General features: G+C 42.1%; 2 protein-coding genes across 5 annotated transcripts in view; one reads left to right on the forward strand and one right to left on the reverse strand.

Moving 5' to 3' along the window:
• adam22 (ADAM metallopeptidase domain 22) overlaps nt 1–14,411 on the forward strand; it is a 66,925-nt gene that overhangs the window by 35,892 nt on the left and 16,622 nt on the right. For 2 of the 4 annotated variants that reach the window (XM_027009519.2, XM_027009521.2), the window contains exons 6-14: nt 749–812; nt 9,679–9,772; nt 10,032–10,087; nt 11,424–11,498; nt 11,661–11,732; nt 12,710–12,879; nt 13,064–13,148; nt 13,244–13,334; nt 13,740–13,791. In XM_027009519.2, the coding sequence (XP_026865320.2) occupies nt 749–812; nt 9,679–9,772; nt 10,032–10,087; nt 11,424–11,498; nt 11,661–11,732; nt 12,710–12,879; nt 13,064–13,148; nt 13,244–13,334; nt 13,740–13,791 (759 nt within the window). The remainder of the gene's footprint in view (nt 1–748; nt 813–9,678; nt 9,773–10,031; nt 10,088–11,423; nt 11,499–11,660; nt 11,733–12,709; nt 12,880–13,063; nt 13,149–13,243; nt 13,335–13,739; nt 13,792–14,411) is intronic. The other 2 variants (XM_027009522.2, XM_027009520.2) reach the window with 1 other exon arrangement.
• cldn12 (claudin 12) lies at nt 4,660–8,471 on the reverse strand. Its single transcript, XM_027009523.2, has 3 exons — nt 8,314–8,471; nt 7,119–7,421; nt 4,660–6,935 (listed from the first exon to the last, which is right to left on the reverse strand). The coding sequence occupies exons 2-3, from the start codon at nt 7,393–7,395 to the stop codon at nt 6,133–6,135; spliced, it is 1,080 nt and encodes a 359-aa protein (XP_026865324.2). The 5' UTR covers nt 7,396–7,421; nt 8,314–8,471; the 3' UTR covers nt 4,660–6,132.

Here is a 14,411-nt window from a genome sequence, read left to right on the forward strand (position 1 = left end):
ATGTGTGTGTGCACTTCAACCTAAAGACTGATTAAAATGTCTTGTGATGAGGTTTATCTCTAAGCTTTTAGAATATTGTGTCCTATAATGTGAAGGGGAGTGTGTGTGTGTGTGAGAGAGAGAGAGAGAGAGAGAGAGAGAGAGAGAGAGAGTGTGTGTGTGTGTGTGTGTGTCTGTATATGTGGCATAGTAATGTATGCAAGTTCACCTTGCTCTCTGTGGTGCTAAATTTGAACTGATGGATTGATTTATTCGATTGACTCTTATCTCCAGAACATCATGACATTGTCTCTGTGTGTATGTCTGGACTGGGCAGTGTCTGGACATTGGCTACACACACACACACACTTATTAGGCACTAAGTGGTCTGTATACTATGATGACTGCCTGCAGTGCTAAGTGCATGATGTTTTGCTGTAATGCCACCCTAAAAGCTATTACACTGTCAGTAGTTAAAAGACCTGTGTAGAAGGATATGCATGTGAGCATGTAGTATGGATGGTGGCCAGCCAAGCACTTTCTCAGAGTTTCTGCAGCTGTGGTGAAAATCTAAGCATTTCTGACCTCTGGAGCTGTGCTGAGGTTTGGATTTCTCTGTGAAATGTGTGTGTGTGTGTGTGTGTGTGTGTGTGTGTGTGTGTGTGTGTGTGTGAGAGAGAGAGAGAGAGAGAGAGAGAGAGAGAGAGAGAGAGAGAGAGAGAGAGAGAGAGAGAGAGTTTAACCTTTCTCTCACTGTTTCCTTTTCTAGTGGGATGTTCTTTGATGGGAATCACACATACATGATTGAACCAGGAGACGAGGACAGTGAAAATGTAAGTGCAGCTCTCCTTTAGTAAACACACACTCACAGAGTTTTGCATGAAGGTGACACCTGCGTAGTTGTTTGCCCATGCTCATAAGACATGACGTTTCCTGGGAGAGGATGTGCTCACACGAGAGAAATGCCCCGTAGCTATTTAACGAGGCTATTCCTGGCCCAGCAAGTCATATCATAGTCCATCACACGATCGATAACGATATCCGAGCCTTTCGTTCCGTGTCAGCAAGGCTACTGCTATTAGCCGCTAATGGCTGCTAGCACTAGCAATACTAATAAAATAAGCCTCGGAGTAAGAGGTTGGGCAAGTTGCTTTTCTGGCTGTAAATTTGAAATGTTTTTAATGGAGCCTATGAGGGTCATTTTCACTCTTTGAGGGTTGTGAGGGAGAGATGTTCATTACTACACTGAAACAACTAATCAGAATACAAATAATCAGCCAGTGATCTAATTGGAGTTGAGAGAGATGAGTTGTGCTCAGTGGAGAATCAGACTGGGGCTGCAGAAGATAAAGAGGAGGGCGGAGGAACATGCAACACACGGTGTGTAAGTGAGCCGGCCTTGCCCCTCAGTCGTAGAAGTACTTCCTGTTTGCGGTCTCTGCCCGAGCTCCCTGTCGTAATCTCCTTTGGTTCGGCGGCCTGTTGTGTGCTCTCACCGGCCGGCGTGCACTTCATGACCTCAAAGGCGTCACGCATTACTCACCCTGTCCGGGAAGAGCTGTGAAACGAACAAGAGGCGGAGCAGATGGCGGGGGGAGGGGGGGTTACAGAAGCCCCGCCCACTGCATCCTCCGTGAAGCGCCAAGCGCGGCCACCCTACTGCAGCCGTCTGGAGAGTCATCTCCGTGCGTCAGCTGCGTTACCTCGCGAATGTCTCTGTCCGAGAGCTTCTTCTCTCTGGAGGATTCCAGAGCGTTTAAGCAAATCTGTTCCGTGCGTTAGGAAGTTGGTTGTTGTCTCCATGTCCCCATGGGGAGTGCTTTTGGCTGTCTTCACATTTCCATGGACTGCTGGTGTCTTTCTTTGCACCTTGGAGGGTGGGTGTGGAGGAGCTGCCAGTGGGAATGTGTGCAGGTAAAAGGTGTGCAGGGTGTAAGGCGTGGCAGGTCTGAGCTCAGGAGGAGACAGTGCAAGACCAGATGAAGCCGAGCTCCGCCTCACGGGGCTGATATGTGACATGTTCACTTCCTCTGCACTTCCAGTCTTAACCATGACTGCGCCATTTTTTTTAAACTTGCCCCTTGAAAACAGTGAGTTCCTAGTGGATTTGTTTTGACCTGTTAGCGCATGTCCACACTGCAGGGATACAGGTCTCAGTGGTGACCAGGTGCTCCTGTGATGTGATGTGTTCAGACTTGAGAACAGCCTGTGGAGATAAAACCTCTCCGGTCAGCCATATGGCCTATGCATCTGCCATCCACAGTGGGGCGACACGCCCCGGGGACGCATGTCCCTCCCGATGCACCATAGCAGCTCTCTGGAAGAGGAGCAGTGGGAAGTGTCTGAATCTATAAACATCCCGCATCCTGTTTACGTGTGGCTAATGAATAGCCAGCGTAAAATAAAAGTTCTCCTAAATTTGTACATTTAGTTAAGTCATGTTGGGATAAATGAATGTCCACTCTCACTACGAGTACGTTTTTCTCATGGTACATGGATCAGTATCATAATAAGTTTCATTTGTCTGGTATGTTATACATGTTAGGAAGAATTTGCCTCAGTGAGTGCACATGTCCTTGGCTGGGAAATTTCTCAGTATATGTACATTTTGTTCTGAGTGCTGGGTGATGTAATTTGAGTTTTGGTGTCGCGTGTGGGCGGACTCAAATGCTATCCTGTGACACACGCGTGTAACCTAATGCTGTTTTGTGTGTGTGTGTGTGTGTTGTATTGTGGCTGTAGAATGCCAGAGTTTTCAAGACTTCCTTGTGAGTACAGACTGCATCGGACTGATTTTGTTCAGACTCTTTAGAGTGTATCGGAATGTTTAGAACATGAACATAAAATGTTTCATTATAATATATTATCATAAACATGATGTTATTCAGGACAGTGATTTTCACATGAGTGTTTAGGTGTGGTGTTTTTAGAGCATCTTGACAGACGTGGTGATTAATGTCACTCTCACTGTTCAAAACAGCCTGTCCCTATTACAGGGTCCCTCTGGTGAAGACCAGGTGGGATGCGACAAATGCAAGACGTGACCTTGCACACACCTTCACACACACACACACACACTCCTTATCCTTCATATGAACACAAGCAATCTGCAGATCCATGTACATGCTCACAGTCCACACCCATAGTGTTTACTTGGTAGTGATGATGAAGGACTTGCCTGCACTGCTGCGTTGGGAGGAAGCTTTTATCTGTTTCTCCATCTCTCTAAGATGCTGCTCATTTTCCCTTAGTACCACCTATTTGATGCATAAGGAAGGGGGTGTAGGGGTTTTCTATAAAGGTAGGGCTGGAGCAGTAAGAAGAATACACAAATACCCATGACATCCTTTAACTCTCAGCTCCCCCCCCCAAAAAACAGAAGTATGTCATTCCCCAACCTGCTTTCTATTCATGATCTGGTTCTCTAGAGAGAACAATCTATGATACACGCACACACACACATACCCTTCCCCCCCCCCTCCTCACAGATACACACACAACACACACACATGAATACACCACTCACTCACACCCTACCCCCATATCACACACCCATCTCATTTCTATGCCAGTACATCTGAGGAACCATCTGCCTTGGACCCATAATCCATAGTGTCCCCCTCCTGAGTGTGCTTTGGCATGGGGGGAGGGAGGGGAAACCTGGAGTGACTAATGAGAGGGGTGGTTCTCGCCGTTCCAGTTTTCTAAAGAGGATGCCCAGAATTTCCTTTAATCAAGGCAAAAAGAACAAGTGTGTGTGTGTGTGGGGGGGGGGGGGGGGGGGGGGGGGAGTTGTATTTGCAGATACTGATGTATAAATAAGTATAGCTATTGGACACTAAAGTATCAAGTGAGCCAAAATGGCCAACCAGCTCTGAAATATTTTACACTTAGAAATGTGTCTGTGTCTCTCTCTCACACCATATAGTTCCCATATCCATGTCATATATACTCTGTTGGTTAGCACTCTATTAATATAAAGGGCAGATTAAGTAAAAAATTAACCATTACAGTTTGTGGCCTGTGAAGTGCAACTTCCCAGACCAGTCATAATGGGATAGCCTTCGCATGTCCATCATGGGTGCTGGAAATACAACGCAGCAAAGCACTGGCTCCAGAACATTAGCCCATCGTCCTTAATGTCCTTCGTGAATACAAACAGACATTTAAGGGTACTGAAGCTAGCCAGTCGCTCGTGTCTTTTTTCATTTTCACAGAACGTGCGTGTAACAATAAGTGCGACGGCCCTCGTGACAGGTGGGGTTTGAGCTCTCCTATTAGCACACAGCAGGGTCTCATTGTTTCCACTGGCCCCTCATTCTTACCACCCGAGGTTGTAGCAGGTGACCCTGTGTTGTCAGGGGCAACCAGCAGATACAATGTGCCACTGCAAATAGAGACAAGAGCCACACCACCCCCATCCCATTTATTTATTTAATCTAAGGAGTCAGTCACTGTTTCATCAGTGTTCTGTCATATGCTCTACAATATAATTTTACCTGACATCTCAATGTTGGGTAGAGTGCTTGCTAAAGCAGCACATATACTAAACATATAGGTAAAATTGGCTAATTTAGTACAGTGTTTAGTGCTGTTATGTACCCTACATACAATGAAGCATGTGTAACCATTTAGCTAAATTATACCATGCTTATTTGATCAAATACAGCAACACAGTAATTAATCTAAATAGTTTTATTAAACAGAGCATTCTACATATTAGTATCCTATTTCCAAAACATACAACAAAAAAAAGACAATTTTTGTAGCATGAATATGAAAAAACTGTCAAGTGTTAAAACATATTTTACTTTTCTTTGTTATCAGTTCATCATGATAAGGCATCTAGGAATGGAATGAACAGTAAGACGTCTTTAACAGACTTAGGCACCCGTTACTAAGAACCTTTCAAAAACATTAAGCAGATCTCTCTGCCATGACTAGTCTTCTAGACACTAGTGAAGGAGTTAAGCAGGAGCTCCCAGCATAGGATTATAATCAAAGGCTATTCTAGATATTTACCAGATTCTTTTACTGCTTCATAAGAATTTGTTTTTAATGTCATAATATGTTTCTACTGTTCTACAACAGTACTATTTAAAAACAGTAGCGGAACATCATTTAATTCTCTTAATGTGGATGTTCGAGCCTTCATGGACCATAAATATTGACATGGATCTTAACGTGGACATCACTCCTACTAAATCTGTATATTAAGGAGGTCGGTTCTGCCTTTTCAGTTTTTCAGCAGTACCACACACCTGTTCTTCCATAGTGGCACAATTCAATAGTCACATTATTTCAAAAAATTATTCAGCCCAAAAGCTCAAACAAGAAGTTCAAAAAACAAAACGAGCATAAATTATTTTAAGAAACCCCACAGATTAAAATGTTTTAAAACAGTAAAAACTATTTTTAAAAACACTTTTATATCAGTGCATAAAAAAAAGTTATCAATAAGAAAATACATTTCACTTTTTCCAAGAACCTTTAAACCTTAACACAAAATATAAGCCTATAACCAATGTTACTAGGCATAATTAAGGAAAATGATCACTTCTCACAGCACAACTTAGAAAGACAGAGAAACAAAGCTGTGTATTATCTATTATAGCTGCCTGTATTGGTAATACACAGCTAATACAGCCATGAATAATATCCCTGAATTCTAGTTTTAAAAAAGGCACAAATTAGTGAAAACTGACACTGTGGAATAACCACTTACCTGCGGTGTTTTAATAGTACCACCTGTTCAGTTAGTAAGTCGGGTCCCTTTCTAAAAAGTGTCTGTGCTGTCAGTAATGCACTGCAAGATTAGTTTCAAAGTGTTACTGTAATAGTATTTTCATTAAAAGACACAGCTAATCAGTGAACATTAACTAAGTGCAAAGTATGCTGTGTAGTTTGCTGTGATGCATGTCTCAGGTGAATTTGACCATTTACAGAAAGGCAGTAGGTGCCTTTTTTTTGTAAACACAAAGAAAGAAAGATAAAAAGGTCCCAGCCAAAATGGCAGGGAGCTCCCTCTCAGCTCAGAGGGCCTGATGTCCAGAAAAGGGGTAGTCTCTTAATTTGTGCCATACACGCAAAACGGCAGCCCAACTTTCACTCTAAACCGGAGGGTACAGTGCACACCTGTCTGTTTGTTGCATGTTACTCTGTTAAGAGGGGGATGTCGATCTCAAGCCCAGACTGCCGTGAACGCGAGGAGTGCCGGTGCCCAGCGAATCTCTGTGAGGGGGCATAGCTCTGTGAGGGGGCATAGCTCTGTGAGGGGGCATAGCTCTGTGAGGGGGCATAGCTCTGTGAGGGGGCATAGCTCTGTGAGGGGGCATAGCTCTGTGAGGGGGCATAGCTGTAGGCCTGCGAGGCTCCTGCTTCAGATCCGTAGCCGTCAGGGGCTGACATCTGCGACATGTAGACCTGTGGTGGCACAGGCTGGCTAGGAACACCCTGGGGGTACCCCTGCACCGGAACAAAGGCCGGGGCATCCAGCACGGCAGGGGGAAAAGGCTGGGGGCCATAGATAACAGGCGCTGGGAGGCCATTGGTCATGAGTGGCTGGGCAGAGAGGCTGCCCGTCATGGTGGGCACTTCAGGCAGGGGCAGCCAAAATGGCGAGGGCAGTTTCTTGCACATGCAATACCACATGAACATCATCAGGGCGGCCAGCATGAGGCCACCTGCACTGCCGATGGCCACGTACACAGCGAACTCCACCGCAAACAGGTCGGCATAGCGCTCGTTCAGGTCACGGGTATGGAAGAGGAACCAGACAGACGGGGGCATGGCCAGGGCACCAGCCAGCAGGAGCAGCACCCCCGCCACTAGGTGGCATCCCGAGCTGTTCACCAGGCAGCGGCTCGTCTTGATGTCGTCCGGTGCTTTGGAACAGCATGCTGTCTTGCACATGCCCGTCAGACAGATCAGCAGAGCCAGGCCAGAGAAGAAAAGACCTGGGGAGGGGGGAATGATCCCAATCAGGACTAGCATGTGAGAAAGCCACTATATTCAAGGTTTAGTGTTAATTTACTGTGTTTACAGTAACAGTAGTGTAATAAATAATGATGCAAACCACATGCACCATTTAACATGGAACAAAACCGGTTTTGTTACTATAGCTAGCGATAAAAACCAACCTGCTGGGAGGCAGAACTGGAGCAGCCTGAGGTCCAGTTGGTCCACTTTAGAGTACCACTCTGAGTCAAAGTAGTAGCAACCTGTGTAACTGTCCTGCTGGACGCACTTGGTCCACAGGCCGTCATACACGGTGATGTTTTTGGCGTTGCGGTTGAAGGTAAGGAGGCGTGTGGTCCTCCATTGAGGGATTACTGTGGCGATGGCCAAGCCGCCAACCGAGAGAAGGGCGATGATGAACGAAAATGCGTTTGTAGCATGAATGTCACGGCAAGACATGGTGAACTATAGTTCTGGACGTAAACCTGAGAAAAATTGAATAGGGAATAAGGAAATACTTTAACTACTGAAAAATGACTAAAGTAGCATGTTAGAAAATGGTTCTACATTGCTTTTTAGACAGAAATGAATCAAACAAATCCTGTTGTATGGTAGGACTGGCCCTCAATTATTTAAGGTATGCGTTGGGGCTCTCTCTCTCTCTCTCTCTCATAAGGAAAAAAAAAAAAAATTTTTATATATATATATATATATATATATATATATATATATATATATATATATATATATTTCCTTGAGATCCCAAACTTATATTCACAACTGTGAAAATAACCTAAACTCCATTAACACAAAGTACTGCTGAGTTCACGCATTCAAATTCCTACTGATGCTAATTTTGAAAGCACAATAACAACGAACAATACATCTCAATTCCAACTACGCCAGAAAGGCGAACTGTTGCAATAACGCAAACATTACTGACACATTAATTCCTAACAAAACCCGAATGACTGTAGTTGGCCATCTTATCTATCTTTCTGTAGTTTAAACGTATCTGGTGACGATGTAGCTAGCCAACGCTAGCTATGAGTAAACAATAACGGTTAGCTTGCTAGCGGTGCTACGTTGGCTATCTTAGTCATCCTGAAAGCTTCGCTGTAGTTTGCCTGTAGTTTGACTGTGATATGAACCTTTTTTCATAGGTAATCAGTTAATGAATTAGCCAGCTAACAAAACAGGCAATTGTAAGCCAAATGTTGTCTAAACACCACTGCAGGTTAACTAGCTAACCTAGCTAGGTTAACCTAACAACTAAAGGGCAGTAACCTGTTGCTTCTATAACGCTAATCATCTTAAATCTGCTTTTGTAGCTAGCTAGCTATGCAAATCAGAAAAGCAAAAATTCATATTACATACCCGACTGATAATATGTTTAACTCGGCTATTTTCGTGAAATACTGGTCATTTTTTCGCTGTTTACCGTAGATCGTATTCCTTACAATGGCATTTCCTCTAGGACCTCCTAAGGCGCGTGAACTGGTAGATTTGTTTAACGTAGTGTGCGCGATCCCGCGTCACGCACACGCGCCGCTCACAGACTTTATGACCAGGTTTGCGGTTACGCGCAGATCCATACAGTCTGTGGGCCGGACAGTCCGGTTTTTCAGCACCGTGTCCTCCGTCCGGCCGAACGCATGGACGCACACCTGTATTGTTTAAGCGTGTCAATGGGCCACATTTATGTCAAAGCAAATCGCCTACCTTGAATTTCGAATGGCTTTATACCTTTTTTATCTCAGCCGTTACCTCACTATAGTACATTTCACTGTCATCTTAAAAATACGCAATGGTGAATTTAACTAGGTAGTGAAAGCAGCGTGTGAGCTCACCGTACCCGTGTCTGTGAAACTGAATTAGAGGTGCTGCTCCCAATAAGTGTTTTATGTCTTGAAGTCTTTTTTTACTGTCAGTGGTCGCAACCATTAGAAATAATGTCCCAGTGAAGATGCTATTTATGATTAGCCGTTACGTGATTGTATGGGGTGAGGATGGGAGTATTTCAACGTTACATAAAAATAAGCTGTGCTGCATTTGCAACGCTGTTGTGTCATACAAGTTAATAAGTTATTCATACAATTTAAAAAAGAAAATCTTCCAAAACACAAGAGGGAACACATGCAACCTCGCATTCTGTGGGCACCTCTGCTAGTGAGCTAGGATATTTGAATTGGTGTGAAAATACCAAAAAGAAAAACAACTTCAGTTCTCAGTGGTCAGGACATCCTGTCCTTTCTCAGAGTAGGAAAGAAGATTTTCGTTATGTGTTCGTTCCATTGTGTGCGCCAGACTTAGATACTGGAATTATAGGTGCCAAGTGTGGTGGGTAAAATATTCATTTATATCAGTGGCGTAGGTTTTATTTCGACTTTTGGGAGACACTGCTTGCACCACCCAACCTAACACATTACATGACTAGTGTGAGCAGGAATTACTGGGGGAGGATGGTCCCCTACAAAACTACCCCTGTGATTTACAGATTTCTAGATCAAACTGATCCAGCTCTGTTAACTAGCTAGTTAGGATATGGTTTTAATTTTGTCTGTTGTAGTGTCATATCCCCATATCATGTATATTTTGGGGAGTGATGTCCTTCTATTAGAGGTTATTAAAATAGTGACGCAAACGGCCAGTACAATTAGTGAACCTCCCTCTCTCTCTCTCAAAGTGACAGACAAACATTCATAATTGCATCATGCTCTGCGTTGTGTATTTCCACCACAGAACCTCCTTTCATTCTCTGTGCAGGACGATGTCAAAGTGCACATGATATATAAGTCTCCTGGATTCCAGCCTCCAGACGATCATGTCCCACCCCGTGAGTTTTTGTCCTCTCGTCCAACATGGCCGTCCAATTAAGCAAATAGCATTACATAAATATAATAAGGTATCCCTGTTATGAATTAGATAGTAACAAATCATAATGCACATAGTAACATAACACATTGATTGTGTAAAGTGCAGCATCACGAGACGGGTGAACTGCTGTTTGACTGAATGATTTAAGAATGGAAAGAGTGATTGCCAAATGGTTTAAAGTGCAGCAGTAATTGTTTGCCCCCTGAATCCTACCCCAGTCCACCTTGCTGAGTCACCCTTCACTGGTGCAGGTCACAGGAGGAAAAAGAGACAAGTAAGTTTTTATCTGGACTAAATTATGCTCACCAGTGTATGCTTACTTCATTTTGTAAAAGTGATTCCCTCTGGTGCAACACTTGTTTTCAAAATAGCTAGAAAGCAATGACATTTATCTTCTTCTCTTTCATTTTGCCCTCGTTCACTGTTCTCTCAAAATACTGAGAATATAGAAGTGTGCTGTTTTGGGGAATGGTATATAACTGCATGTTTTTTTGTTTTGTTTTGTTTTATAATGAGGTATAGTTACCAGATTACTGTGGCAACAGGCAAGACACCAACCGAGAGAAGTGCAATGATGAACGAAAATGCGTTTGTAGCGTGAATGTCGCAGCAAGACATGGTTGACTATAGATCTGGAAGTAAACCTGAGAAAAATTGAATGGGGAATAGGGAAATACTTAGCCTATTCATTTAATGATTATTATTATTAACATTATTTATTTATTTTCTTTATTTAAAATGGACAGTGTAGCACAGGGGTTGAGGTATTCAACTTGTAATTGGACGGTTGGCAGTTCAAGCTTCACCACTGCCAAGTTGCCACTGTTGGGCCCCTGAGTAAGGCCCTTCACCCTCAATTGCTCAAGTTGTACTCAGCCATGATTGTAAGTTGCTTTAGATAAAAGTGTCAGCTAAATACTATAAATGTATTTATTTATTTATTTAAAGCTGCCATCCACATTGATGAGGACACACATACACATGTACCAGCAAACAAATAATACAAGCACTTTCGTGAAATTAAACATATTAGCATTAAAGAAGGCAGGTTATTTTAGTTAAATAGTAAAATGCAGAAGCACATGTCTGTTAAAAAGCTATGGCATTCAAAATGCTATGCCTCTACATCAGTAGTAAATATCATTTATTTACAGTGACAACATTTGGTGATGGAAAATTTGAAGCTCATAAATTCCTACATACACAATATCTTCAGGTTATTAAAAAGTAATAATTAGTACTCATCTGTTAAAAGCAGATAGTTATATTGTTTATTGTTGACATTGATTTGTCAGCCTATAGAATTAACTTACAAATATAAGTATGTAAGTATTACATAAATATGTAATGTTGTCAATAATATTAAAGTCAGATGTGGTTAGCAGTTTTCAAAGTGCAGGCAAAGCCTTAATTATTAATTCTGTTTAGCACTGAGATCAAGACAAGACTGAGACCATTAATTTCTGGTCTTGGGACTGGTCTTGGAATCTAGAGCAGTCTTGGGTTGCAAGAGCAGTCCACAGCTCTGTTGCAAGCACCAACTACAGTGCTCACATATTACTCAGCTGAAGCCTTTTACATTTTTTTAAAATACCACATTTGTCATTCAGGTGTCAAGAAGACCGCGCAGTGTCCAAGATGAGACCAAATACATTGAGCTGATGGTTATTAATGATCACCTGATGGTAAGCCATGTCAAAATGCATTGCTCTCTGATCATAATTTATCATTTATATTAAATTAATAATATAAATTATAATGAATGTTTGTGGTATTTCTAACTGCATGTTTTGTTTTTTTTTGTTGTTGTTTTATAATGATATAATAAAGCTTTTTATTTCTTCTAGTTTAAGAAGCACAGACTATCAGTTGGACAAACAAATAACTATGCAAAGTCAGTTGTGAACATGGCTGATTTGGTGAGCATAAATCCATGTTTTCATATTGTGAACAGAGTCCTGTTTGCATTTATGTCTTTAGTGATGTCTTAGAGTAACAATGATTGGGAAGGTAAGTAGCTGGACTTTTTCTTTTGTTCAAAAAGCTTGGAAGTGCTTCACTTCAAACGCAGAAAAACTCTGAAAATACACATCACTTACTAATGCCGCAGCCCCAACATGTTCATTACCATCTTATATTTTCCCTTTCCCTGTGAAGGCCTCAAAGTGTTTGTCTGTGAGAATGGAAAAAGTGCTCACAAAATCTTTGTCGCTCTCTCTCCTTCTCTTTCTGTTTTTCTTTTACTCTCTCTCTCTCTCTCTCTCTCTCTATCTCTATCTATCTCCCTCTCTCTCTCTTTCTCACACACACAGTGAGAGGCCGTTGGTATTTGGCTGACGCTGCTTGTTGCTCAGTGCCTAAACACCACCCTCAAAATGAAGGCTTGAACAACAAACAAAAACAAATCCAGACTTGTGAATGTGATTTAGTTTTGTGGCTTAAGAGAAATTAGATCCTGTTTTACCTGATTATTGCCAAATAGACAGTATTTATGACAGACAGATACATTTCACTATAACACTACAAAAACAAAGGGTATTAATTCATTACAGACCTTAATGGCTCTCGGTCTTATGAATGTGGGTCACAACTTCAGTGGGTGATGACAGATTTTCTTGACAGAATGCTGATGTCATGTTGATCTCACCCAAGTCTTTTTGAAAAATATTAATATCTTATGGGAACAAGCTTGTGAAAGGAAGGATTAATACATAGATACATTACTTCCATGAGACAAAAAGGATTATCCTAGTGTTAATGGAGAGTTTTAAGTTTTTATTTTAGGATTAAGTGTAATCTGTGTGGAATACTAACCAAGAAAATGTATTTCTTTGTAATAGTACCTCAAACACTAATAGAATAACATTTCACATTTGACTATGGTTCACGTCCTCAGATCTTTAAAGAGCAACTGAACACTCGAATTGTCCTGGTTGCCATGGAAACATGGGCAGCAGACAACAGGTTCAATATAAATGATGATAACCCCATGATCACACTCCGAGAGTTCATGAAGTACAGAAGGGATTTCATCAAAGAGAGGAGTGACTCTGTCCATCTCTTTTCGTAAGTTTCTGCACGTGTGCTTACACACGTGTGCGCGCACACACACACACACACACACACACACACACACACACACACGCCCGCTCGCCCGCATCACCTCTCATATGCCTATGCCTATTACCAGTCATTTGTTTGATGATCAAGTAAAAGGGCACGCCTAATGAATTCCCTTTTTTGTTTTCAGGGGCAACCGTTTCCATAGCAGCTGGGGAGGAGCCTCTTATATGGGAGGGGTCTGTTCATTGACTAAAGGGGGAGGAGTTAATGAGGTAACTGTTGAAGCACATGGCGCATGAGAATAATTGTGATTGTTGTATATTTGTAGTGTTTTTAAGTTCCCTTGTTTTGCCTTTTTGTTTCCCAGTATGGAAAAACAGAGGAGATGGCTATCACTCTAGCACAGTCACTTGGGCAAAATATTGGCATTTTTTCCGACAAGAAAAGGATTCTAAATGGTATGTTTTGTTCTGGATTTGGCTTTTTTTCCCCCTCATGACTCTTTACACTAGCTTTCAAAAAGAATTTCAAATCATATCCTGTTTTTGAGATATAGACCTGCATTCACATGCTCTTAGGGAGTTTCTCCTTGCCATTGTCGCCTTTGGCTTGCTCACAGGGGACTCGTAATGTTGCTTTGTGACAGCTATTATTAAAAGTGCAATATAAATCACTATGACTTGACTCACACATACATGCACATACACATGCACGGACACCCACACCCACCCACCGCCCACACCCACCCCCCGCCCACACACACACACACACACACACACACACACACACACACACACACACACACACACACACACACACACACACACGTACGTTCCTCATGTAATGTCTCTGTAATTCCACAGGGGAGTGCAAGTGTGATGATAAGTGGACTGGCTGCATAATGGATGATGTTGGGTAAGTTTCTAATCAAACACATTTCCCAGTGTTCATACACACAAACACAAACGGACACACATACATGCGGATTCACACATTCGAGCATACATTACCTCAGGCACAACTTCTGTGACAGGCAATGAGTCTAGTTTTTGCTTATGTGTACTTTCCCAATCTAGTTCACTCTGGTCCCACTGAAAAATCACAGAAAGCTTCAAAAGCTCGGTAGTCTCAAATATGACTGTAAGTTTACAAATGTAACCATCTAGTGGCAGTAAATTAACAGGCCAGGTAGCACAGACACATTCTATGAGTGTAGCAGCACTTCTGCACTGTGTAACAGTTGGTCATTAAGCGAGTTTAAATTATTTTCTAAGGATTTAGAACCTTGAGTCACTTGTGACAATAAACTTGAACATGACGTCCCTGAGGAAGTGTTGGCTGCATTTTTTATTCTGTGTACATCTTTTCCTGAAGAGGCTACCATAGCTGTTTATACCAGTTTCTGTTTGTTAGGGAATCTGCTGTACTGTCCATATATTAACATTTACTATTCATAAGTTCTCAACTGTACAGAATAGCCAGCTAAAACATGAATTAGCAAACCAAAGTAGTTTTCATAAACATATTGAAAAACA

Source organism: Electrophorus electricus, chromosome 5 (assembly GCF_013358815.1).
Source record: "Electrophorus electricus isolate fEleEle1 chromosome 5, fEleEle1.pri, whole genome shotgun sequence".
Classification (NCBI taxonomy): Eukaryota; Metazoa; Chordata; class Actinopteri; order Gymnotiformes; family Gymnotidae; genus Electrophorus; species Electrophorus electricus.